General features: G+C 37.0%; 1 protein-coding gene across 3 annotated transcripts; it reads left to right on the forward strand.

Moving 5' to 3' along the window:
• The first annotated feature begins 1634 nt into the window (after positions 1–1634).
• tnk1 (tyrosine kinase, non-receptor, 1) lies at positions 1635–25596 on the forward strand. 3 transcript variants are annotated; one of them, XM_007248144.4, is made up of 14 exons: positions 1635–1981; positions 13879–14069; positions 14223–14293; positions 15230–15418; positions 15720–15872; positions 16038–16315; positions 18241–18367; positions 18506–18652; positions 19628–19722; positions 20169–20387; positions 20553–20617; positions 22546–23060; positions 23597–23692; positions 24746–25596. In XM_007248144.4, the coding sequence occupies exons 2-14, from the start codon at positions 13910–13912 to the stop codon at positions 24893–24895; spliced, it is 2265 nt and encodes a 754-aa protein (XP_007248206.3). In that variant the 5' UTR covers positions 1635–1981; positions 13879–13909; the 3' UTR covers positions 24896–25596. The 3 variants fall into 3 exon arrangements, with proteins under 3 accessions (XP_007248206.3, XP_015461030.3, XP_022534058.2); XM_015605544.3 differs by lacking the exon at positions 1635–1981 and adding an exon at positions 7202–7353; XM_022678337.2 differs by lacking the exon at positions 1635–1981 and adding an exon at positions 12589–12761.
• The last annotated feature ends 277 nt before the right edge of the window (positions 25597–25873 follow it).

Raw genomic sequence — 25873 nt, forward strand, 5'->3', positions numbered from 1 at the left:
TTCTGCTATAAACTGAAAACAATTGTGTTTGATATTAAAATAAAAATATGACCAAGATTTCAGTTTTAATTTCCAGGTATTTACATCTGGATATGACACAGGTTTCAGAAGATGGCATCTATAAAGTAGTTCATCCGTGCTAGAAAGTGGAAGGTTTTTGACTGGGATAGTCATTGTCCAGACGTATATAAACCATATAGAGCAAGCATTTTATTGTAAAGAAGCTACTGAAAAATAGATAAAAGAGGCTGCGGTGGAAGCCTGGGAAAGCTTTACAAAAAAGAAATGTAAGCATTTTGTAGTGTCAGTGGGTGGCTGACGATGCAAGATTTACAACTAAACATTAAGTTATATTCTCTAATCTAAAGTTTATTTGTTCCAAAATGTTTGCTTACAAGAACAATGGGTGGGTGTAGACAAAATGTGCTATATTCTGAAATGTGTATCAGATCCAAGTTTAAGTGTTTAAATGTTGATCCTTTGGCTCATATTCATATTTTATTGTAAAACCCAAATGTCTACAGCAGATTGGCTTTGTAGTTTACCAAATGTTCTCTGCCATTGCCAAACAGCTTCTTTTGCTGTTGCTTTTGTTATTTTGAGCTTCTGGTTTAGAGCTTTGGGTTCCTCAGGTGCACCTTTGAGCATGGGCTCTGCTACAGTGGTCAGTAGGTTTCTGCTCCAAGAATTGGCATGCCACGTTTGACTGTTCTGAATAGAGCCCATAACTTCAAAACCAAGCTGAGTGAGCCCTAGTACCATCTCCAAATTTAAGGCCAAGTTTCATATAACGGGGGATGTCAGAGTGAGCAGCCCATTAAGATGACACCTTAAGAAAAATATCAAACACCAAATGAGTCAATGGCAGAATGAGCTGTTTGGGAGTGGCAGAGAGGTTTTGGCAATTTTTTCACGAGCGCAACCCACATGCCCAGCACTTCTGCTCATCTCACAAATGCATGTTCCTCACAAATGTGGCACCATTTAACCCTTTAATGTGCAACATATGCACACACCCTCTAATCCACAACATGGGTCAAAAATTACTTATTATATTAGATTTGATTATTTTTTATATTGGCTATTTATGTTGGCTGAGTTTTTCTTTGTTTAATCTTTTGAAATCAAATGACTTATGACTGCATATTCAAAGCCAATAGAGGTGTGCCATATCGTATCATACGCAATAATATCGCCAGCATTTTTTTATTTTGTGAATAATATTATACTTTGAAATATCATGCCATATTTACCACCCCTACTTATCACATTTTGTTGCAGTAGTGTATTCTTGAAATAATTTTTGTAATTCAGTGTTTTGTCATATAGCCAAGAGAATCGTTATCATGAAAATACCATGAAATATTGTGATGTTATTTGAGGGCCATACATATCACCCAACCTCTAATTACCACTGATCATTATTTTTAATATTTTCAATACATCTCTGTATAGTCAGAGATAGATACACAGACAGACAAGCATATAGTTGGACTGACAGGCAGACAGATACAGAGAGATTAGTATGTAAACGAGACCCTAATTAACTAAATAGGCAGAAAGACAGGAAGACAATAATAGACAACAGAAAAACAAGTAAAGGTTAAGGTGTGAGCAGGTGCTCTGGGCGGAGAGGAGGAAGAGGCGGAGCTGCAGCGGCAGTTTGAGGAAATTCAGGAGCTTTGTGTTGGAGTCCAGGAGTTCAGTTTTAACGGGGAGAAACTCTGTATAGAACTGGAGAATAAAGAAAACACACAGTTATATCACAGGCCGAGCGGATGAACAGGAAGGAGAGCGGAGAGTGGAGCAGAAGCTGTGGAGCTGAGCTCTGTAGGTAAGGGCTGGTCCTCCTCACCTGCTCTGGAGTTCCTGAACAGAAGATTCCTCAAGGAGAAAACTAGCTAATATCCAGCTTACGGAGAAAAACAGCCCAGCCTGAGGCTGAGGGAAAAACACAGAGGAACACAACGCGTGGAAACGTGTAAGTACCTTTCTTTTATCCTCCATGCTGTTAAAACAAACTGTGTATTGTTCTGCTTATTATTTTCGTTACGCCGGAGTGTAATGGAGTAAACAGTGTGGCCTTTAGTCTGCTGCTGTAGATGCAGGGCTTCTTTCTAACCATTCACCCCATCAACAGCTTCCCTTTCACAGCTCTGACTCACTGTTTCAGACCAGTGCGCACCTGTACAGCGTTTTAAAGGCTATACTCTTAAAATGTTGCTGATTATACGAAGTATATTGTTGAAAATGAAAGTACCTGTAGTCACAGGTGTGATGCAGCTACCTGAAACCGCACTTAGGCAAGAGTTACGCTATAAGGAAGTAATGACTCAGGTGAGAGTAAAATGTAGCAAATAAAAAAAGTTAATTATGAATAATAATAAGAAAAACATAGCAACATTTTGGAATAAGGTAATATTTATTAACAGTACTAATTTTAATAATTTACACTAGTTAAGACATGACTACACTAGTTACCAATTTACAGCCAAAATACAGCCAACTCATTAGGACTGCCCCTATCACTAGTGATGCCCCAATACCAGGAGGGTAAAGACTAGCACATGCCTCCTTCGATACATTTGAAGTCAGCCACTGCCTCTTTTCAAACTGCTGCCAATGCAGCATTGCCAAATAGCCAGGAGGAAAACGCAGCAACTCAGTTCCGATACATCAGCTAACAGGTGCCTTGTGTTGAGCAGAGAGCGCCATCTACCCACCCAGAGAGAGCAAGACCAATTGTGCTCTCTCGCGTCTCCGGCAGCTGATTGCAAGCTACATGAACAGGATTTGAACCGGCAATATCTCGATCATAGTGGTAGTGCTTATCCCCCTTATGAATTAAGACTTTTTTTTTTTTCTAATTTTTCCCCATTTTCTCCCCAATTTTGCACTGCCAATTACCCAACCCACTCATTAGGACTCCCCCTATCACCAGTAATGCCCCAACACACCAGGGGCTAAAGACTAACACATGCTTCATCTGACACATGTAAAGCCAGCCACCACTTCTTTTCGAGCTGCTGCCGATGCAGTAGCCAGTGCGCTTGGAGGACAGCCGATACATCAGCTCAAAGACGTGATGCGGGGAGAGAGTGCATTTCACCGACCCAAAGGGAGCAGGGCCAATTTTGTTCCCTCTGAGTGCCGGCGCTCAAGGCAAAGCTTGATGGCAAAGCTGCAAGAGCGGGGCTCAATCCTGCGACCCCCCTCTCATAGTGGCGGCGCTTTGGACCACTGGACCTTTTAATAATCCTAATTAATGATTTCTTGATTTGTTACATTATTTAACCCCTAAAACCCTATATGTAAGCCCACCCTTTCCGATATTGACACTTCTGTCGTTACATTAAATTACATTACATTACATTTAGCAGACCCTTTTATCCAAAGTGACTTAAAATAATGATGTACATTTAGCAATAGAGGACATAGAAGTTCAAGGCAAAAACATTTTTAGGTAGGGCCTAAAGGAGGCCAAAGGGAAATAGTGGGATAGAGGAGGTAAAGAAAGGGGAGCACGAAGGGGAGCAGTTAGAGGTGTTATGAAAGTAAGTGCTCTTTAAAAAGCTTTGTCTTCAGGAGTTTTTTAAAAATGGTGAGAGATGCTCTTGATCTGGTAGTAGTAGGTAGGGGTGGGCGATATGGCTCTAAAATAATATCACAATATTTTATGGTATTTTGTCGATAACGATACTCTTGGCGATATGACAAAACACTGAATAAAAAAAAAATAATAATACACTACTTCCACAAAATGAAAATGAAGTTAGATTATTGCGTACGATATGATATGGCACACCCATAACTGAGATATTAAAGAGTACAAGAATTTTATCAGATTTGTAACAGAAGTCAATTATCCAGAATGTCATGATATTATTAATGAACTCCAAATATCTCCATATATCCAGGATTGTAGTAAAAAAAATTATACTGGACGGATATAATCTGTCTCCAGCAGATATATAATTGGAAATGAGAACAGTGTGTATTTTTCTTTTACTAAAAACAGCAAAAAAGAAGTACCCTGATGCGATGATTAGGGGTGGGTGATATGGCACGATATTTCGGGGTTAAATATCGTTCACGATATTCAAAAATGTTGGCGACATTATCGCGTACGATACAATATGTAGAATGTAGTTTGTTCCACCATTGGGGAACTCGGTAGGAGAACAGTCTAGGTTGCTTTGTCTGAATGTTTGTTTGGCAAATCTAGGCAACGTCCACTGGAGGAACTCAGCGGCCAGGAACTCAGCGGCCATAAGCCTTTAGGAGTAAGTGCATATAGACAGGAGCCTGCACTGTCATCACTTTGTAGACAGTAGTCATCAGTTAAATAGTCCCCAAATTGGACCCTGGGAAACTAAAAGATTGCCAAATCATTAAGTTGTTGCATGATCATCAACACCCAACTCGTCCTCAACTCCCAACTCTATCATTCCAGCTTTAACACTGCTTCACTTATGTCTGGCATTAGGCATAGTGCCAATAGGTTCATATTTATCTGCTCCAGAGAGTCCTATTCTATTGGCCATATTTCTTTAAAGGGAAAAGACAAGCTGTGTGTGTTTGTGTATCTTTGGCAGCAATGGTTAGTTCTATCTATCAGTTATTTATTTATAGTTGAAGTTTGTGTTCTTAAATGATTCTTTAACTTGTAAAAACAGTGGAACGTTGGGTTTGTCATGCTAAAATAACCAGTTTACCAAAGTTTTGTTTGTAAATATGAATAACAGCCAAAGAAGCATTCAAATGGTACTTTGAGTTGTCATGTTTTTAATCTGAACCATTGACAAAGATAACCTTTTTCCAAAGATGTCCAAAATTGAGACACAGCTATTGCATTATTGTACGCTAATGAAAAGTTTCTGCTTACATTGCTATTTTAAGTTTAAGTTTCTTTGCTGTAGTGGTGAGCTTTAAAGTGACATGTTGTGACCCAGAATCAGGTCACATGTAATAGGACTCAATGACTAATTTCTTATTCATGACTATTTATCACACATCTACGTTAACTTCCTCATTGAAATTAATATTCCCCTCCTAAGGTACACCTACACTCACACACCTACAGGTTATATCAGCAACCACAGCCTGCACACGCTTTTATTCAAAACATAAAAGTGCCGAAAAGGTTCTTTGTGTGAAACCATGAACACGACACTACACTTGATTCCCCGAAGGAGCTCTTAGTATTTGTTCTTTAAAAACCTCAGGTGCAAAATCACTCCAGTGAAAAGTGCTTTAGAGAACAGAATGTGGATCTTTGATTGCATTTCTCGTAAAGAAAACCTATGGTGATTTTATTTAGTGGAGTTTATGGCAGTTAATGAATGTGAAAAAATATTCTGGGGTTTTCCTATGTATATATATTTCCTGCAAAGGCTTTTTGTTTTTGGACAGTAAAGAACTCGTTTGGTGCTGCTAAGCTGTGTGACTGCATGATGCATAGCCTTTAAAAAAATGTCTTTACTGTAAACACATAGATTTGTATTTGCTGCTTCTGAGTTTCCTGTTTGACAGTTTTGATTATAACTGTAGCATAATAATAATAGTCTTTTGAATAATAACTGTATTAGATGCTCATTTTCTAGCTCATCATGTTTTTATATTGAAGAAACCTATAAACAGGGTTATTTATCGGAGCTATATAAAGTAGGGATGTCCCAAACCTGATCCCAAACCACGTAATCATATTTCATTGGATAATCCATTGGATTGGATTTCAATCTAGTGTCTTAAAAGCACCAGTATTGGTCATTATTGTCCAGCTGGCAGCACTGAAGTGAGTTCTCAGAAGGTAAACAAAAGAGTTTAGTTATCTTCAGTGTGGAACTAACTTGCAGTAGAGCATTACCACTAGGGGTGGACGATATGGTCCTACAATAATATCACAATATTTCATGGTATTTTTGCAATAATGATACTCCTGGCGATATGGCGCAACATTGAATAAAAAAAAAAATATATATATATCAAAAATACACTACTGCAACAAAATTAAAAATGTATTGTTGCATACGATATGATATGACCCACCCCTAACTGAGATATTTAAAAAAATTTATCAGATTTGTAACAGAAGTCAATGATCTAGAATGTCATGGTACTAATAATGAATTCCAAATATCTCCATATATCCGGGAATAAAGTAAAATAAATGATACCGGACAGATATAATCTGTCTCTAGTAGATATATAATGGTAAATGAGAAGAGTGTAAATTTTCTTTTTTGCTAAAAACAGAAAAAAGTAACCCGGATGTGATAAGTAGGGGTGGGTGATATGGCACGATATTTCAGGGTATAATATCGTTCACGATATTTAAAAATCTTGCAGATATTATTGCATACGATACGATATGGCACACCCCTGATTAACACACAACATATTATCTGAAACTATATAAAACTGTAACAAAAAGTATATAAAATGCTTTCTTTGCTTTTGAACCACCACTAAGTACAGCATATTTAAAACAGAATGGAGGATAGTGCTAATACTAATACATGCAGATCCTAGAAACTCAAATTCTAGCCCATTTACCTGATTATAAATCACCCTTTTCACAACAGTAGTTAACAAACAACAACAGCTATTAGTCATGAGTGTGTACTACTACTACTACTACACACACATACACACCCAACATGAATTGATTGCAGTTTTTTAAGAAAATAAGAGCTCGATCATAGGAGATAGATAGACAACAGGAGAATCAGACTGGATTATTAGATATTAAACACAGAGTTTTAGTTTAGTTTTGTCAGTACTAAACTAAATAAATCAGTCCAGAATGTCTTATTATATAAACTGTTACTAAAGATAAGATGAATTTTAATCAGTAGCACATCATACCTAAACTTTGATGCTGTCTTATTTATACAAACACATATCAGATATACTGGACTGGTATCCACTGATACTAGATCAGGGCAAAACTAGTGTCTGGATTGGTTCATCTCTAATATGTCTACGCCTAAATTAGACAAGAGTATAGACTGTTAGGAGTTTTAGTCAGTCATTACTGTTAGTAACTGTTATTGTGTAATACAGAAAAAGTATCTGTGAAACTCTCTAATTCACAGTTCTTTCTCTCTGGAGTGTTATTTAGGGTGTGTGTTTAGGGTGTAGCCCTGGAGAATCTTATGTTGATTGACTCCCTGTGTTATTCTATACCTGCCTGAACTGGCCCCCCTGTTTTTGACTGAGACATTCTATGTGCTAATTGGTGCTTCAGTAACATTTCGCTTAATCATTCACTAAAGCACTTGTGTGAGAGACTGTAGTGCTCTTTTCGTCCTTCCAGCAGAGGAATGTAGGAAACTGCAACTGTGTCTGCAGGTAGGAGTTGTTTTTTTTGTACTGACCTTATACAAACTTTAATTAGAGCTAGATTTGGCTGTTTTTGGCTGAAAACTGTCTGTACTGAACTGTTAAACAAACATACATATAATGTGTAAAATTTAGGAAGGGATTCAAACAGTGTCTTAGCCCAGCCTGCAGTGTGTTAGCTTGGATCAGCCCTAATTCAACACATCAGACACCACTAGTCAAATAGCTCAGAAAAATGTGATCATTATATGTAAGTGTTTTGAGTTGTAAAAATGACCAGATCTGCCATAGAGGAACATTTGACTCAATAAAGAGCCCGATTTGTTTACAGTATTTCCACCATTCAGTCTTTAACAGTTTAGTCTTACCCACTTACACTGAAACATGCAGAAACATGGCATGTATCTGTGTGAACTGCTTTTTCATTGTAGCTCAGTATTGTAGATAGCCAATCAGAAAAGAGCATTATTTTTATCAGTCTGAAAACACATTTGCTTGGATTGGTTTTGTTGGTCCTGAAGGTCAACACAGTTTAGCTCTGGTTTTCATTCACACTGAGGGTGTGTGGCTTGTTTCTGTGTGAACTCCTTTTTGAATGTGGCGCAATACTGGTCAGCCAATCAGAAAAGACCTCAATTTCATAAACAGTATCAGCCTAAAAACTTGTTTGCAAAGCCAGGATTTGCTTTGTTGGTCCTGTAGGTAAACCCTGCAATGTTGTTTTTTTTTGTTTTTTTTTTAATCACACCAAAAGTACATGGAATATATTTATGTGAACTTGAATGTGGCACTATAGAGATCAACCAATCAGAAAAGAGCTATTTTTTAAAATGTTTATCTTAGTCTAAAACATGTTTACAAATCCCAGGATCAGTTTTGCTGGTCCAGTTGGTAAATCATGTTTTTTTCTGGGTTTTATTCACACTGAATATATGCGGATTGTTTCTGTAAGGACTGCTTTTTAATGTTGAGCAGTCAGAAAAGAGCTAATTTCTATATATCAGTGTAAAATGTACCATTTACCAAAATAAAAAAAAAAATATAATAGTTAAATTGTCATGTGTATAGTGCACATCAGTGACATCAAATTATAAGACGCACTATCAATTTTTGAGAAAATTAAAGGATTCCTAGTATGCCTTATAGTCCGAAAAATACGGTAATAGCTCTTTTTAGTACAAAAAATATAAAACATACTCTACAGGGTTTAACCATTTTTGAGAAACATTTTTAAGAAACAAAATGGAGGAAAATTATTTTTTGTTGTTATTCTGGCTCCATACATACATCCTAAGAAATTATTGTAAAGACTCTTATAGTTAGATTGCAGATCAACAAGGACTCCAGGAAGCCTTCTATGCTCCTCCCTGAGCTCTTTATTGTGGTAATGATAACGGGTGTTTTGAGGTATGCCCTTTGTAAAGCTGAGCAAGCAGTGCATGAAAAAGTGAAAATGAACCAGTCACCATGCACCACTAATCTAATTCCCACTTAGCCTCATCATACTGACTGCCTGGGATACTAGACAACCTTCTAGCAACCATTTAGCACAGAAGTGTCCATTTTTATCTGCAAAGGACCAGTAAGGCTGTAGACTTTATATCCAACCACTAAGTCGAATGTCATGTGGTCAGTTGTTTGAGGATTGACCACCTCATTAATCAAGTGGAATCGGATGTGCTGCTTGTTGATTTGTTTAAAATGAAAATCTACTAAGCTAATTTTGTGACACCACAGCAACCACTTAGCAACACTATAACAACCAGCTGGAAACACCACCTTCAACATCTTAACAGACAAGCAACTGCCTGGAAGTTAAAATATTTAGCTGCTAAACCAGCTGCTTCACTGTATTTACTCCAACTTGTTTGGTAACATATGGCTAGACATGTATAGCAGACTATAAACAGACCGATAAAACCACATACACGTGTGTTTATATAATGTTCTAATAATACAGTACCAATCAAAAGACATGTTTTATTTCTTAAATTTGTTTTCTATATTGTAGATTATTAATAAAGACATGAAAACAATTAAGGAACACATATGGGATTACATAGTAAACAAAAAGAGTTTGTCCTCCACAATCCCCAGACCTTAATTAAGATGGGTGATTTGAGATGAACTGGTGAACTCCACCAGTCTTACACACTGCTTTTGGATAACTTTATGCCACTCCTGGTGCAAAAATTCAAGCAGTCCAGTATGTATGTTTGTCATTTTTTCTTTTTTTTTAAGTAGCCAGAATATTGTCAATGTCTCCAAAATAGTAACTAAAAGAGTGCTAAAATATTAAGTTCATTTAATGTGATTTTAATTCAAGTAACAGTGTACAATTTATTTAGGTCTTTTTATAACAAAGATTGGCGATTTTAAGTAATGTAAATGTAGTTTACATACATTTGACTGTGTTCAGAAACTTTTACCTCTAATATTATCTTAGTAGCCAAACGAAATGCCTTGTTTACTTTTTTTATTTAAACAAACAAGAAATTAAGATTTTACAATTACAATTAATACAGTTATCGATGGTTCTGTAGATTATCCTTGCTTTTCTCTGCTTTTCCCACAAAGTAAAGACATAATGCAAATGAGTAGATAAGAATTCCTCTCTTCCTCTGAATACTCAATGAAGCACTACTAGTTGGTTTGGGTTGTAAATGCCGGTACTGTTTCCATCAGATAACCCTTTAAACCACAGCTGTGTGAGGTGGTCATGCTGTGGGTGAGTTGTGGTGCTTTTATCCGCCCACTTCCTATCCCTCCTCCTTACCTGCCCTCCATCTGTCCATCTGGAGCCAAACCTATAGCTTCTTTGTTTCTTCCTCTTGACAGGCCGATTGATTATTCTGTCATGTATGCATAAATAATAAATGCAGGCAACATGTGTTGAATAGAAGGACAAGAAGAAGAAACAAGGAATAGCAGTAGATGGATTAGTAAGAAATCAAGCTTTGCCTCGGGCCCTTACCTTAAATGTAGTCAATAAATGATGATATGTTTGATCTTTGCTGTTTGCTTCTTTAGTTTGGAGTACCGTTATGAGGATAATGTACCTAATAAAAGTTAATTATTCACCAATTAGCCATTATGTAAACTGAAGATTTATGAAACTCTTGTCCAAAATCGCTTGTAGGCATTAAGTAGTCACACACAGACGTACTTATGTATACTTGTAGTGATTATGTAGATATGTATAAACTGTGTGTAGTCTCTGTGAGAGAAAGAACTCTAATATATATTGACAACACCTTAAAAAGTGCTGGGTGATATGACACCAGAATCCTAATATATTACCAGTATCAATCAGTAGGCCTCAACATATTTCTTTGGTACAGCTCAAATTTCAGTTGGCTCATTGTTCAGAGTTCTCTGCCTAGTGCTAGACAGAAGTCTTTACTTCTCATTTGTAAAGTCGTGAACACACAATGTTAAAAGGCCTGTTGTTGGGACACATATAAAAAAAGAAGACACAATATTTGTTATCTATTTCTTGGGGAAACTGCGTTAGCACACTAATCAATAATCAATAAATGCATATTGATCACAGAATAAAACAATGTGATAAAAATATCACTTTTTAACAATTAACAGCAACCATACTGTTAAAAACAAATCATTATATAACCTCAAATACTGATTCTATCTTCTTCTCCTCCATGTTAAATGGTTGAAGTTTCCCTTAATTAAAAAAATTAAGTGTAAATGTACACTATCTTTAAATATCTTCTAGAGATTAGGACAGATTATGACTGAAAGTTGTAAAAAAATAGGGTGTGGTTATGAACAGCTTCCATGTTGGGAACTTGTATTTACCATAACTGTGTTAGCATTTGTTTTGCCTGGAATGCCCCACAATTCTTCTCGGAAATCTTACTGGAAAATGTGTGAGTGTCTCACCTTCAGCAATATCCAAGATGACTGCATTCTTTTCAACAGTAGTAAAAACAGTAGTATTTTATAGTTTATTATTACTAATATCTCTTTGTGTGTCACATATTCCACACAGCACTGTCCAGCTTCTATCTGAGTGTTTTTTATGGCATTTGGATGCACAAAATACAGTATGATGTGTTTTTCTTATTGGGAATTCCTAAATTGCAAAAATAACAGTGCTGCTAACCTGCGACAATGATCATAACTAGAACATTAAATCATTGTATTTTATTTGTTGCAATACATCTTTTAAGGTTAAAACAACAACATTTATTTAACATTGCCTAATAGTTGTACATTAAAATTCTGATCTGGAATCAATGTTAATTTGAAGGTTTTGAATGGTTGGGGCTCTTCTACACTCACAGTAATGCTTTTAGGTGAAAGGTGCTCTCCATGAATGTCTCTGTCGACGCTGCAAGACCACAACACAGGTTATAAGAATAGAATACAAGCAATATACACATATAAAAGTAAAGTTTAATACAAACTATTCACATATTAAACTATAGCGTTGAATCAATATTGAATTAACGTAAAATCGATGAAGTCATAGATCAACATTGATTCAATGTATTATTGATGGAAAAATAAATGTTCTTTCAACATCCTTTTGCTATATGGGGCATTAAAAGTATTTTTTACATATTTTGGTTAAATTAGCATAAAACAAAAGTAAAGGATTGTCAAACCAGTGGTAAGTCTTTAACTAGCTGTTTGGAAATGTTTTTAAAATAGTGTACAATTATCTGAATGTTTACTGAAAGTGTTGGTCCATAAGTTTTGGTGATTTAGAGACCTCTCTGGTGAGAATGTGTAATTGCAGCGAGCATGTGGAAGAGGACTTCATTGTGTTGCGGCCCCCGTGAATCAATGCCTAATCCTCTTACCTAAAGATGTAACGGCCAGAGCAACACCCGCCAAAACCTACGAGACAACTCTGGTATATAAATATAAATATATTAGACTTTGCAGGGATGGTTTCATTTGCACATTGGTGCTGTAAATTAGAATACTACTACTTTCAGTTAAAAAGAAAAAAAAACATATGGACTGTTGATTTAACTAAAACATCGTTAAAAATAGAAAACACTCAGTTATACAGCTACATAAAGTTTATACTGTCTGCTGCTCCTCTTTGCTAGGCTGCCCTGTGCTCATCTTTTACTGGGATTGTTTATTCAGTACAGTAAAAGTTACAGGTAAAAGGAATGTGTGTATGTGTTGCTCTGGAATGTAAACTCCCACCTCTCCCTCTATTTGTTTAATTGTATCTGAGCCAAAATGCTTCTGCTGCATGCCTCTCTGAAGCCCGTAGCAACCAAAAGAGGTCCATGAACATAGTAACAGTGAGGCCGAGTAGAGCGTGGTCTAGTAAGAAATGCTGCTAGTCCAACCATAGCACACGTTAGGCCTATCGTATACAAGTGAGGGTGTTTGCAGCTTTAAATCACAAATGGAACAGACTTGTGATTGAGGTAATACATTTTTTGCTTGTTTTTGAGTTGTTGCATGCTTTCACTCTTCTTGTAGTTTAATTTAAGTTCTAGATTTAGCTGATAGCTAGTCTTTGTATGAGTGTGTGTGTGTAGCTGGTTCTACATCAGTGGAAACAAATAGTTGCACCTAAAACATTTTTTTCAGACATAAAGGACAGGGGGGGATTTGTTCTACTGAAATGATGCATTGTTGGAAGAAAGGTTAGATAAAAATGTTATCAAGTAAGTAAACATTACATCATTTTTGGGGCCCTTGGATATGGTGTGTGAATCTGTTTTGGAACCCGTGTTCTACATGACGTCAGATGTTTTTTATTGGCAACAGCTTTGATTTAGTGATCATGAATGTCCTTGTAGTAACACTTGTGAAAAAATGACCATATTGTATTATCATACATGCTATTTATTTGTGTGTGTATATATATATAAGTCACACATATATATTTAAATATGTGTGATTTAATTTCAGTACAAGAATGTGCCTGGATTTTTTTTTGTTTGGAAATGGTTTGATTTCTATACGGTGTCACCCAACCAGACACAGTCTTGTGAAAATTATGATAAAGAAAGATTGTAATTAATGGTTACAGCATGACAATTTTATTTCACCACATGAAATAACACAATCCAGTGCAGTTTACTGAGTAAGCAATCTATATATACAGTATATTGTGCTTCTTAACATTTATTTTTTGGTTGCCTAAACCAAAGGAGGATGGGTCCCCCTTATATATTAGCCTTAATAGTACATGTGATGGTGTAAGGTACATGTAAGTTTTGGTTCCTCCCAAGGTTTTGTCTTTCTGACTTTCTTTTAAAAAGAATATAAGTTAACATACAAAGCACTATATTTTTCAGTATCAATTATTTGGTCTTTTTATTTATTTAGCCGAACACTGAAAGTGCTTTCCTTACCGTTTTAAGAATAATTTCAGTTGATGAATATTCTGTGCATCCCAAATTACAGTCCACCAATTATCTTAGTGCAGTTTAAGACAGATTAAGAGTTCTCTCAAGTAATCTTAAGGTTTAGTTTCTGACTTTTTTGCTACTTACAAAAACACAACTAGTTTCAACACTACCTTTGCCCTTCCAGGCTGTCTGCTGTGCTGAAGGACAATGTGATTATGATGGATCAAGACACGCAGTGGCTGTACCAGCTCTTGGCAGAGGTGCAGCTGGAACGGTTCTACCTGAGGGTTCGTGATGGACTTAATGTGACTCGCATCGAACACCTGGACTATGTGAAGGAGGCGGACTTGGAACAGATTGGCATCAGCAAACCAGGTTAGTTATACAGGCCAACAGTGACAATGTTGAATTGATATAGTGTGGCTTCATATTACTTATTTATGCAGTTTGTGAACAGTATAGAATAGATGTTAATGCTGCATTTTTAACTGTTTTTCTTTACAATTGTTTATGCTTTTTTGTCAATAGGACAAAGACGATTATGGGATGCAGTCAAACGTTACAAAACCAATGCACGACCAAGGTCATGGATGTCCAAGGTACAGTCTGTCACTTCAGTTTATTCCCTCTAATAATTTCTTAAAGGGTCCATATCACAAAAAATAATTCATCTTGAACGACGTGTACAAGGTAAAGCCAGTTTGAAATTACGGGATTTTACGGACCTTTTGTGGCAGATACCACAAAGCCCCTTCATAGGTCTTGTATATTGAGCTGTTTTAGTGGCACGAAAAGGGCCAACAGCATATTAGATTGATAGTTATAATGTTTTGGTTAAGCAGATTAGCTAAACCCATTTGTGCTGAAGTTGTAATCTGTGTTTCATCCTAGAATCAGGAAAAAAAGTAACTTTACTTACGCATATTTGTCCCTTTTGGACCTGAATTATCTCCAGTGATGAATAAAATGTAAGAATGCTGTTTTCTTTCTGTAATGCACAGAAAAGAACACTTTATTATTCTACTGTTTTTTTTATTTCAATTTCAATTTCATTGGAAGCATGTGTGTAATCATTTATATTTCATATTGATCTTTTCATTTCATAAACCATCCCTAAACAGTAAAAAGTGTTCTAAATCACATTAAATAAACTAGTAAAAATTGTGTTACTTTTCCTCAATGGCTCTAGTACTGTTACTGTTTTTCCAGTGAACAGGGCCAAGCTACTTCTACAGTTTCACTGGTTTATTAACTTGTTAAACTGGCTGGTTCATGACCTATTCTGATGGACAACATCTCTAAAATAGTGCTATGTGCTACAAAACATAAAAAAAACACATGATGTCCATTGTAATGGATGCAGGGTGTGAAAGGCATTTCAAGCAATAAAGAAAGGTTTAAAAATCATCCTATAAAAAGGAACTATGACAATTTTACTACATTAAACTACACAAGGAGACATCTGGAGGAACATGTACTGTACTGTGAAAAGGTACTGTATTGCCAGGCTAAGTGTTGTCTTATCCTATTAATAGGTCTTCAGTGGACGAGGTCCAGAAGGAGGAGATCAGTGGAGCGGCGGTGGATCAGGACAGGGGCCTGAAATGGGACGAGCTCTTACCTGCCTTATTCAGGACAATGAGCTGGTGTTTGGAGAGAGACTGGGCTCAGGCTCCTTTGGGGTGGTGAAGAAGGCAGAGTGGCACACGCCCACTGGACGAGTGGTGAGTTCACATATCTCCAGCTATTTTAGAAATTAAACAAATGTATCTTCCAAATTCCTCTCTGTCATCTGTGTTGCTACATTGTAGAAGTATGAAGATTGTTTCTAGTATCTTGACTATCTTGATATTAAACACACTAAAACAAGTTGCGGTCATAGTGTGTAATGAATGTGGCAATGCCAGGATGATTTTTTCAGCAGTTTTAATTTCTAAATGTTCAATAAAGGACAAATCCCTGATTAAATCGATTATACCCTGTAATTTTCTGTTCATATCACACCCTCTCTCTCTCTCTTTTCAGGTGCCTGTAGCAGTGAAGTCTCTCAGGAACAGTATGTCCAGAGAGCCAAATACAGTGACCGACTTCCTGCAGGAGGTCACCACCATGCAGTCCCTGGACCACCCTAACATCATACGCCTCTATGGAGTGGTTCTCACACAGCCTCTTAAAATGGTGAGCTGTAAAAGCTTTAAGAGCATAATGGAGTACAGTTTTAGTTTCAATATATTCCAGTAACTCTTAAGATTACTCTGAGGTCTGATGGTTATATGTCTGCTCTGTGAAGCAAAGTAAACTTACCCTCATTCCTTCATTTTTCCTTCATCTTTTTGACCTCAGGTGACGGAGCTGGCTCCTCTCGGCTCTCTGTATGACATGTTACGCATACGGCAGGGCGAGTACCCGCTGGCCCGCCTCTGGCTCTTCAGCACCCAGATCGCCGCAGGTATGGAGTATCTGGAGACGCGGCGCTTCATCCACAGAGACCTGGCAGCCCGCAATGTGCTCCTGGCCTCCAGAGAGCTGGTGAAGATTGGGGATTTTGGCCTGATGAGAGGCCTGGGCAATGACAAAGACCACTACATCATGGGAGCCCACAGGCGCATCCCTTTTGCCTGGTGAGTAGTTAAAACACCATTGTGCAGTAGCTTGTTGCAGTGCCTCTGATGCAATGAACTGTAATTGTACTGTATTTAAACACCACAGCTATGTATAAAAATCAAACTTTCATCACAATCTCTGAACAATTATCAAAAAAATATGATAATGTAGACTGATAATAATATTGCAGAACGTTGCACAAGTACATGAACGTAGTAGCACACTTAAATCACTTAAGTCCTTCCTACTGCAGTGGACCATCAAATTGATCATTAGGATTTCAACAATTACAGAACTATACAAATACATATGGAAATACATTCGCAAAACAGAAAGTAAAACTAGGACAAGTGGATGTGCTCTGAATGACAGTTGGATGGAAAAGGAGAAGCAAGGATGTGAGTCAAAAGTCACCGGACAGCCTTTTATTTCAAAAGAGACGAAAGGGAAACTAAACAGAAAGGAAAATTCTGATATCTGAATACCCCAGCAAGTAATGGGAACATGGGCAGCATCTTGATAGCTGAGATATTAAGTCTGTGCTGCAACATTTGACTCACTCTGTATATACACTGAACCAGTGATGTCAGTAACGCATTACTTAATTGGTCTGCAAGTTTACTGTGCCACAGAGCCCGTATACCGTAAAGACAAGGAAAGTTTTGTTCTGTTTTATAAAACCACTCCTTGCTGCCCTGCAGAGAACAACAGGTTCAATGTTCAGATTTACAGTGTTAAATATGTCAGGTCAAGAAAGACTTTCTTTATTTTAGATTTTTTATAAAAACAAGTATTTATGGTAAGTGAAATCAAGAAAGACCATATTTTATTTTTTATTAAAAAATAGTTAATGTTTATAAAAAGAACTTATTTTTTCAGAAAATAGTTCATCTTTAAATGTCTAGAGATACATTTTTGCTGTTAAAAATGCATTTTTCAATAAAGGGAGTATCGGCAAAACTTGTTATAATTTTTATGTTTTTTTTATGTTATTTTTTATGGCGGTGGGAGGTGCTGTCTGCAGCTGCTGAAAGTAACTAATAAAGTAACTTGTAAAGTAACTTAGTTACTTTTAAAATCAAGTAATCCATAAAGTAACTAAGTTACTTTTTAAAGGAGTAATCAGTAATCAGTAATTGGATTACTTTTTCAAAGTGACTATACCATCACTGCACTGAACAAGGACAAGCCATAATTATTGTTAAGGGCCATTACTATACTGACATTATACTGTACAGTTCTACAATTATTAGGAAAGGAGATAATAAACAATATCCTACACAACATAGCAGCCCAATCCATTCAGGATTTCTGGAATTGTATATTGTATGATGGATGGATCTACCAATAAAAATAGGCAAATGCAGAATGAGAGTTTGTAGGGGTTTTAAAAGTTACTTTAACTTTTAAATTTGGCGTGTTAGTCACTGAAGGATTGAGATTGAGGTTTAGATCTGTATCTAAATAGGTCACTAAGCACTGCAATAACCCTTTGTGCCAATAAAAGAATGATTTAAATAGGAAAATAAAACAGATTTAACAGTATGTCTGTTCTCTGCTGTTATTTATCTTGGTAATCTCAAGCACAATCAATCATATGCAATATGCCATTAATTGTACATTTAACTGTACTTTTTATTACAAAGAGTGTAATTAATCATAATATTTTTACCATATGGCCCAGCTCTAGTGTGAAGTTATTAATTTACCGCTTCCTTAAAAACATCTTGGTGTTATGGTCATCTTAACTGTTGGAGAGAGTGTTCAGTGTTATACTTACTTTACAATTTACAAACAAATTAATTTGAGAATCCCAGCCACATGTTTTTAGAGTTAAGAGAGATGTTAATTCAGCAATTAATTTATAATAAATTCTAATCTACAGCTCCTTGACTTTAAGGGACTAGTATCTAATTCTCTCTCTCTCTCTTTCTGTGTGTAGGTGTGCTCCTGAGAGTTTGCGTGTGGGCTCGTTCTCGCACGCCTCAGATGTGTGGATGTTTGGAGTCACTCTTTGGGAAATGTTCACTTACTGTGAAGAGCCATGGCTTGGTTTATCTGGAAGACAGGTTTGTGTATAACAGCCTTGTTGGTTGTTTTAAAAGTCTCTCGCGCAAACACAGAACACAAAGTGTATATTACTAAATGTTGTTTTTTACCGTATTGACAATGGGTTATCCATGTAACATGGTATGTGCTCTGTGTAGATCCTGTATCGCGTGGAGCGGGAAGGAGATCGCTTGCAGAGGCCACTGGACTGTCCTCAGGAGCTCTACGTTGTGATGAAGATGTGCTGGGCCTACATTCCGTCAGACCGACCCACCTTCGCCCAGCTCACAACCCTCGTAGCTGAGGTCAGGATCTGAGGAACAGTGATGTTTGAGATATCACCATATTTAATATAGGGCACACGTAGAGTTTTTACACCAACCGTACCAGTTCATTACATTAACTTGATGGGACGTGTGTTAGTTAATAATCTTTGACAGAACAAATTTCCGGCCAGAGCAATTTAATCAGCATTTTTCTTTTCATAATGCAAACATTTAATAACAAATGACTAGAATACATTTTAAAAAGCATATCTTTTCAATATAAGATATCATAGATACAATGCTTTCAAAGATTTCTTATACTTTTTTATAACATTTATTAAATAGAGATAAACATGTTAAACGTTTGTTCATGCACTTTTGACTTTTGGCCTGTCAAAATAAGGAACATTTTTGCCTACTTAAATTCTGCCCATTTTGTTTACTTAGTGAGGAGAGTCTATTAACATGAACTAGCCAGAATGTCCGCTTAGTTTTTTTTTATTCTGTTTATTCATGTGGGATATTTTAACATATTTTTATAATCAAAATCCAATTGTAATAAATAAATTAATAATAAATTGTAATAGATTAAAGCTTAATTGTTCTCTTTAAAAGGGGATTTTGTTTTGTTATCCTCATGCATTAATATTAAATCAGTGTGGCCTTAAAATGATAATATCTTTTGTCACAACCTTTTTTCTTGGGAAACTATTCAGGGACAAAGCAATACAAAGCAATACAATGTGCTTTACAAATAAATAGAAGACCGTGATATTAGACTTTAAAAATATATTTATTTAACACAAAGACATCAGATATACTGGAAGCTTGTTCCACATGTATACATGAAACTAAAAAGCTACTTCACCTGATTGCTTTACCTAATTGTAGGGCAGTATGCATACATTTGCAACAATAACTGTTACTTTTCAATATCCAGTGATGGATTGGACTGTGTGTATGTATGATGACTATCTGTACATGTTCTTACATTTCTCTCATGTTTGTGTCTAGGCCCAGCCTAAGGAGGTGCGTGCAGTCCAAGACTTCTCAGAGCCCAGAAAACTTGCTCTGCAGGCCAGTGACCTAGTGACCATGATAGACCATGGGTAAGAAAGGGGCTTAGAGCAAGAACACAATAGGGAGTGGGAGGGAAAGTGAGGGAAAGTGTGAGGGGGAGCGGGGGGAGATTATACTTAAACCCCCTAAGAGGCATTCCATTCATATTTTATGCCCCAGTCTTAGTCTTCAGCCCCCCTGCTAAGATCTGCAAAGTGGGTCTTTTAGACGCAAAATAGCCGAGCAGAAGCTTTGCTGTGCTCTGCAGTAGGTTTATCTCTGTCTTTGTTTCACTGGAGCTTTCACGCGGTGGGCACAAGCCTGCTTGTGATTGAATTAAATGTGTGCTAACTTGAAACGTATGGATGTTCTTTAGATGAATTGTCAAGTTGTGTTGTTGAAATCTGTCAAGTATTCAGAGTTTGCTTTTTGAAAGACTGAAGTATAGTTAATGGTATTTTGACTGGTTGCTGTGTTATCTATTTTCTGTGCCCAGGCTGGAGTTGGGTGAGTGGAGGGGTCAGAACCAGAGGACACTGCAAGTCGGCTGGTTTCCTCCATCGCTAACGGCTCCCTCTCTGTCTTCAGCGGGTCCACTGAGTCCTCCTGCTGGACCTGCTCTCATCTCTCCTCCGCTCAGAGGAAGCTTGCAGCACACTGGGCATGGAGATAGCAACCCAGAACGCAGCTGGGGAACTCCAGCACGTCTGGATGAGTGAGTGATGTTCAGTCTTTTATTATTTTACTTTTTTTTTCAATATGGCTAACAAAAAGTTAAGGTATCAGACTTGGTTGGTGTAAATATAAGGTTTACTTGGTTTCTAATACCCACTGTTAATGGAATTCCTGTAAGGCTTAATAAATATTTATAATGTTTCAGCCCTGGAAACTGGAAGACACCTTTGGCAAAAGAAAAGGAAGGCTCCAATCTAAAGAAAATGGCAGGTGAGAAAATTGTACGTTATATACAGCTCTGGAAAAAATTAAGAGACCACTTCAGTTTCTGAATCAGTCTCTCTGATTTTATTATTTATAGGTATATATTTAAGTAAAATTAACATGTTGGTTTTACTCTTTAAACAACGGACAACATTTCTCCCAAATTCCAAATAAAAATATTGTCATTTACAGCATTTATTTGCAGAAAATGAGAAATGGCTGAAATACAAAAAAGATGCAAAAAGAGTTTTCAGACCTTAAATAGTGCAAAGAAAACAAGTTCATATTCATAAAGTTTTAAGAGTTCAGAAATCAATATTTGGTGGAATATCATGCATCTTAGCATGTTCTCCTCCACCAGTCTTACACACTGACTTTGGACAACCTTATGCCACTCCTGGTGCAAAAATATAAGCAGTTCAGATTGGTTTGATGGTTTGTGATCATCCATCCATCTTGATTATATTCTAGAGGTTTTTAATTCTTTTCAAAAAAGAAACTCATCATTTTTAAGTGGTCTCATTTTTTTTTCCAGAGCTGTATTTTGCTGCTGTCACAACAAACCTTGTGTCTCCAAAAATTGTGTCTTTAATTCTGAGTCACTTTGGAGCATTTCTATTGTTCCATTTGGCCTAGTAATATAATACAGGAAATTGACAAATCCTGCACCTAACAGCTGGGGTTATGCATAGGGCTCAGCCAGGATCTACTACTCACTCAACTAACAATAATAGCAAAACCACCACAATCTGATACTGGCTCGACAAGAATCCAGAAGCACAGCCTAACACTATGTTCATGGTCCATTGCCTCAACTGCCAAGTAACAGACCTACCAAAAAATAACCTATGAACACACAGAATCCCTCCTTAATCTAAGCTCACTTCCTTTAACTATGGCAACAACACACTTACCTAAGCACAATCACACACAATAAATCACATTATAAGTTGCGTGAGCAGAACACAGCAACCACTACCATCCGATACTGGCTCGACAAGAATCCAGAAGCATAGCGAACTATGTTCATGGTCCGTGCCTCAACTGCCAAGTACTCAGACGTCTACAAAAAACTCATGAGACAAATTATTACAAGAGCAGGACCACACCAATCCCCTTCATCCAAACTCTAACACAAACTTCAGTGCAAGCTCTTCTCAGGGGTCATCAGGCAGGCACCTTCCTTCGTCAGTGTTTCGCTGAATTAGGCTGAATTAGGCTGAAATAGGCCTAAACAATAAACAGTCACATTGATATTATATCAAAAAAGTGAAAAAAAAAAGACAAATGCCGATAATTGGTTGATTGGGGCTAAACCATATGTGAAATACACTGACATCTGTGCCATTTATTTAATGTGGATGTTATTTTATTTTATTTATTTATTCCTTTTTTGTTCATTCATGACACTGTGCATCTAGGAATATTACATTTCAACAAAAGTTCGGAAACGAAATGTCTCCTCCATCTGGCACCCACTATCAGGCCTTACTCCAACTCACTGCATTAGCACACTATCCCATGACTTTTGGCATGTCAGTGTAAACTTGATATGCACATATTATTGAACATATCAGGTATATTCTGTTATAATAGGCCAAATTAATAAAAAACCTTTATGGAACTCTATACTCTTAGTATAACTGTTAGGGTGCCTGACAACCCTGCTTTGAAGAGAATGTAAACACTGTATCCTTTATAATAATCCAGCTACATTAAGTTGCACCCATTGCTGACACAGATGTACAAATATGCACACACATCTTGTCCAATTTCTGAGCAAAGAATGACCAGTAGAATAGAATAAATATTATTAGTGTAAATTAAATGCTTTTATTATCTTCTAACAATCACTAATATATCTTGTTATTGTATTAATTACATTCATTTCATTATACCCAAAGCATTGTCCCTTACTCTTTTTTTTTTTCTAGGCATGTCCCGAAGTCTTGAGTCAGTCCTAGGTGTCTCTCAGAACAAGAGTCAGGAAGGTAGAGGCAGCCTGGCTCAGAGACCTCACGTCCGCAAGCCTATCCCGGCTCATCTGATCCAGGACATTCGCAGGTTCAGTGATGCCAGCGGCATCGTACCTCCTGCACGACCACCACCCCCAGTCTTCAAACGCCTCCGGCACCAGCAGACGGTGTTCCGTGATCGGAGAGCAGCAGTCCAAGGGTCCTGGGCTCCTCCACCTAATCTAAACTTTCAGCCCCAAACCCAAATCCAACCCCAGCCACAGCCCCAGCCCCAAGCACAGCAACAGGGTATGGGGGTTAGCAATCTGGTCAGAATGGCTCAGTTAGCAAGGTCAACTCCTCAGCTAGACAATGACTTGGAGAAGGACAAGGATAGAGAGAAGGAGAGGGAGAGAGAGAAAGAAAAAGAGAGGATGCGGGAAAGATACCCACCACAAGTGCAAGTAGATACTAAGGATGCACTCATAGCACAGGTATGGACTATTTGTCTTATGTTTTAAATCTTTGCCATTTTGTTTGATTTTATTAATTAATTGTTTCATTAAACACTAACAAAACAATAACTGTAGATTAAGCATTATTTAGAAACAGAGAAGAACAGGAGAAATAGGAGGAATCTGAAGGGTCATCTGTTACATTTATTCTGCTGCATTAAGCTGCCTATGAGCTATAAACAGGGAGTCTGATTCTGGCAGGGAGGCAAGATTTAGCACAACACCTGAAAAGGCTCGCTCATTTACAACCTACCAAAGCCACCCACTACAAAACTGGACACCAAACCTTACCAGACCAAATGTATACAATGTAACAAAGATATGCACCCATGTGTCGCCTTAAGATATTTACAGCTAGAGCCTTATTTGCATATTTTACCCATTTTTGATAACAGTATTGCAAAGGCCAGGATTGTGATGACTGTTTAAACACAACTTATGGTACTAATTTAGCCCCAAATATTCCAAGAATGTTGATTTAATGAATTGATTAAAATAATGTTGTATTTGGACAGGTGCAGGCAGCTGTTCATGGCGTAACTATTGAAGAGGTTCAGAAAGCTCTACAACGCAATGACTGGAATCCAATGCGGGCAGAGCAGCAGCTGAAGGTACTGTGTCAGGGTTGCATTACACTGATACTGATATTAAAATAATATTTCATTTAAAATTATGCATAATTGAATAATAGTAATTGAATTCATCTAAATAAGCATTTTTCAACTTAACCCATCTACACTGAGAGTGTTTACTTTTGTCTGTTTTTCTAAAAAATGTGCATCAGAACATAATGAGATTACATTTTAAACCAATATCTAATGCATAAAATATTGGCACTTTATATAATCACTTTATCTGGCACTGTATTTGCTAGCATTTCACAACACTCTGAACTCTGACAATTTGACTGTCAGAGTAATCCATCAATCAACCAAATCAATCTATATATAATGCACACAAATTTAAACACTATGGTACAGTTTTTGAGACCAGCAGTAAGCCTTGTCTTGGACCACACAGTATTATGAGTGGAGATTGTAACTGACAATTTTCATTGTAATACTTTGTATTAAACCTCCTAGGACCTCATGTTTTGGGCTGTTTAGACCACAATACAAATTTTGCTCTACAAGGCCCTGGTGTCCTTTTATGAGGCCATTGTACTCTCGCCTAGTGATGGCAGAAAAGGTTAACACATTACAGTTTCGATTTTGTTCAGAAATTTAAATGAACAGTAAATACAGTATTTTTTTTTACTTTATGTCCTTGTGTTGAAGCAGCACTTTAAATGAGCCATTTTGCTCAAAGGGGCACAATTGTTGTTTCTACTTTTGTTTTGTACTCAGGCAAAAAATGCTGCTGTGTTCAGGCACTAAATAAATGTTTTGCACACCGTTACTAATTGCAACTTCATTGTGTAAATCTTAAGTCCTCATATGTTGACATAATGGTTCTCAGAAACTACATCATGTAAAAAGATAATTTTGTTTTTAAATTAATCAGGTGCCAATTTGCCCAAATAGCAAAGAGAAACAAAAATGCATGCCATACAAAAGTTCGGGTCTTAGGAGTTTAACAACTTCAACAATACAGGTCTTTAAAATGTAAATGTTAATGTTATTGCCTGTAGAAATAATCTTATACTATACCTCTTCTCTCTTTAGACAGAACAGCTCTACCACATGAACCAGTGCTCGCGAGAGGACTGCTACAAGATTCTCGCACGCTACAACTGGGACCTGCAGCACGCCAGTCGCTTTGTCATCCGCATGGCTAGAGACGCTGCACTGGAGAGACGAGGAGACAGAGTTTAAGAAAGAAACTGATAAAACTATAAGGAATTTTATTCAGCTGCACAATTATGAGAGGCTGAAAGTGTTGGCAGTTTGTCCTGCACTGGATCAGTCCCCTCACGTCAGACGTTACATTATAAAAATACAACATGGGGATCTTAAACAGCTTTGAGTGATGGAAAAGCAGCAGAGTGTGAAGACGTTTTGGTTGTGACTTTATCACACATTAGATTAAAAAAAAAAATTGCCAATGCTTTTAAAGCTACTGACCTGACCGTTAGTCATGGTAGTGAAAAGGTGGACCTTTTCACTTTCTCATGTAAACTAATTAATTAAGTGTTTAGTTCACTTAGGTGTGTAAGAACCAGGCTCCACAGGACCCACCTCTGCTCAGTAGCTCTACACTGCCCTCTTGCTGCTGGATGAAGATCTATTCAATTGTGTCAAATCTGCTCGAAGATACCAAGAGGACAGACCTGGGGGTAGATTTGAATTCTGCCCTCAATGAAAATGTAACTCTCAACGCCAACACTTACACTGATAATGAAGGAAAACTTTGTTTATAAAAATGTGGGGAGTGGGTGAAATGTTCAGAAAGTTTCTGTTGCTACAGCACAGTCTCTTGTGCAGTTTACAGGTTTATATATATAAAAAATGTAACTGATGGGTACTTTGTTGAATATATATTTAATAGATTAAATTTTAGAATTTAATGAATTTTATACACTGTTTCTAAAGTGAATTTGTATGATACATTAAATTTGACTCTTTAAACATGTTATGATTCAGGATGCATTTTGCTGGGTTTCCCCAAAACTTCCCCAAATCTTATAGCACAAAGTCGCCCCTGATGAAAGACCCTTTTCTTACAAGTTAGTTACTGGTGCTCCTGCGAAATTGGGCTCAGATTAGTACTGTAGGAGGGTATCATTAATCCTGGCCTCTTCTCAGACTGATATAATGTTTTGTTTGTCTACAATTATGTAAAAAAATGTAAAG

This window comes from Astyanax mexicanus, chromosome 8, assembly GCF_023375975.1.
Source record: "Astyanax mexicanus isolate ESR-SI-001 chromosome 8, AstMex3_surface, whole genome shotgun sequence".
Lineage (NCBI taxonomy): Eukaryota > Metazoa > Chordata > Actinopteri > Characiformes > Acestrorhamphidae > Astyanax > Astyanax mexicanus.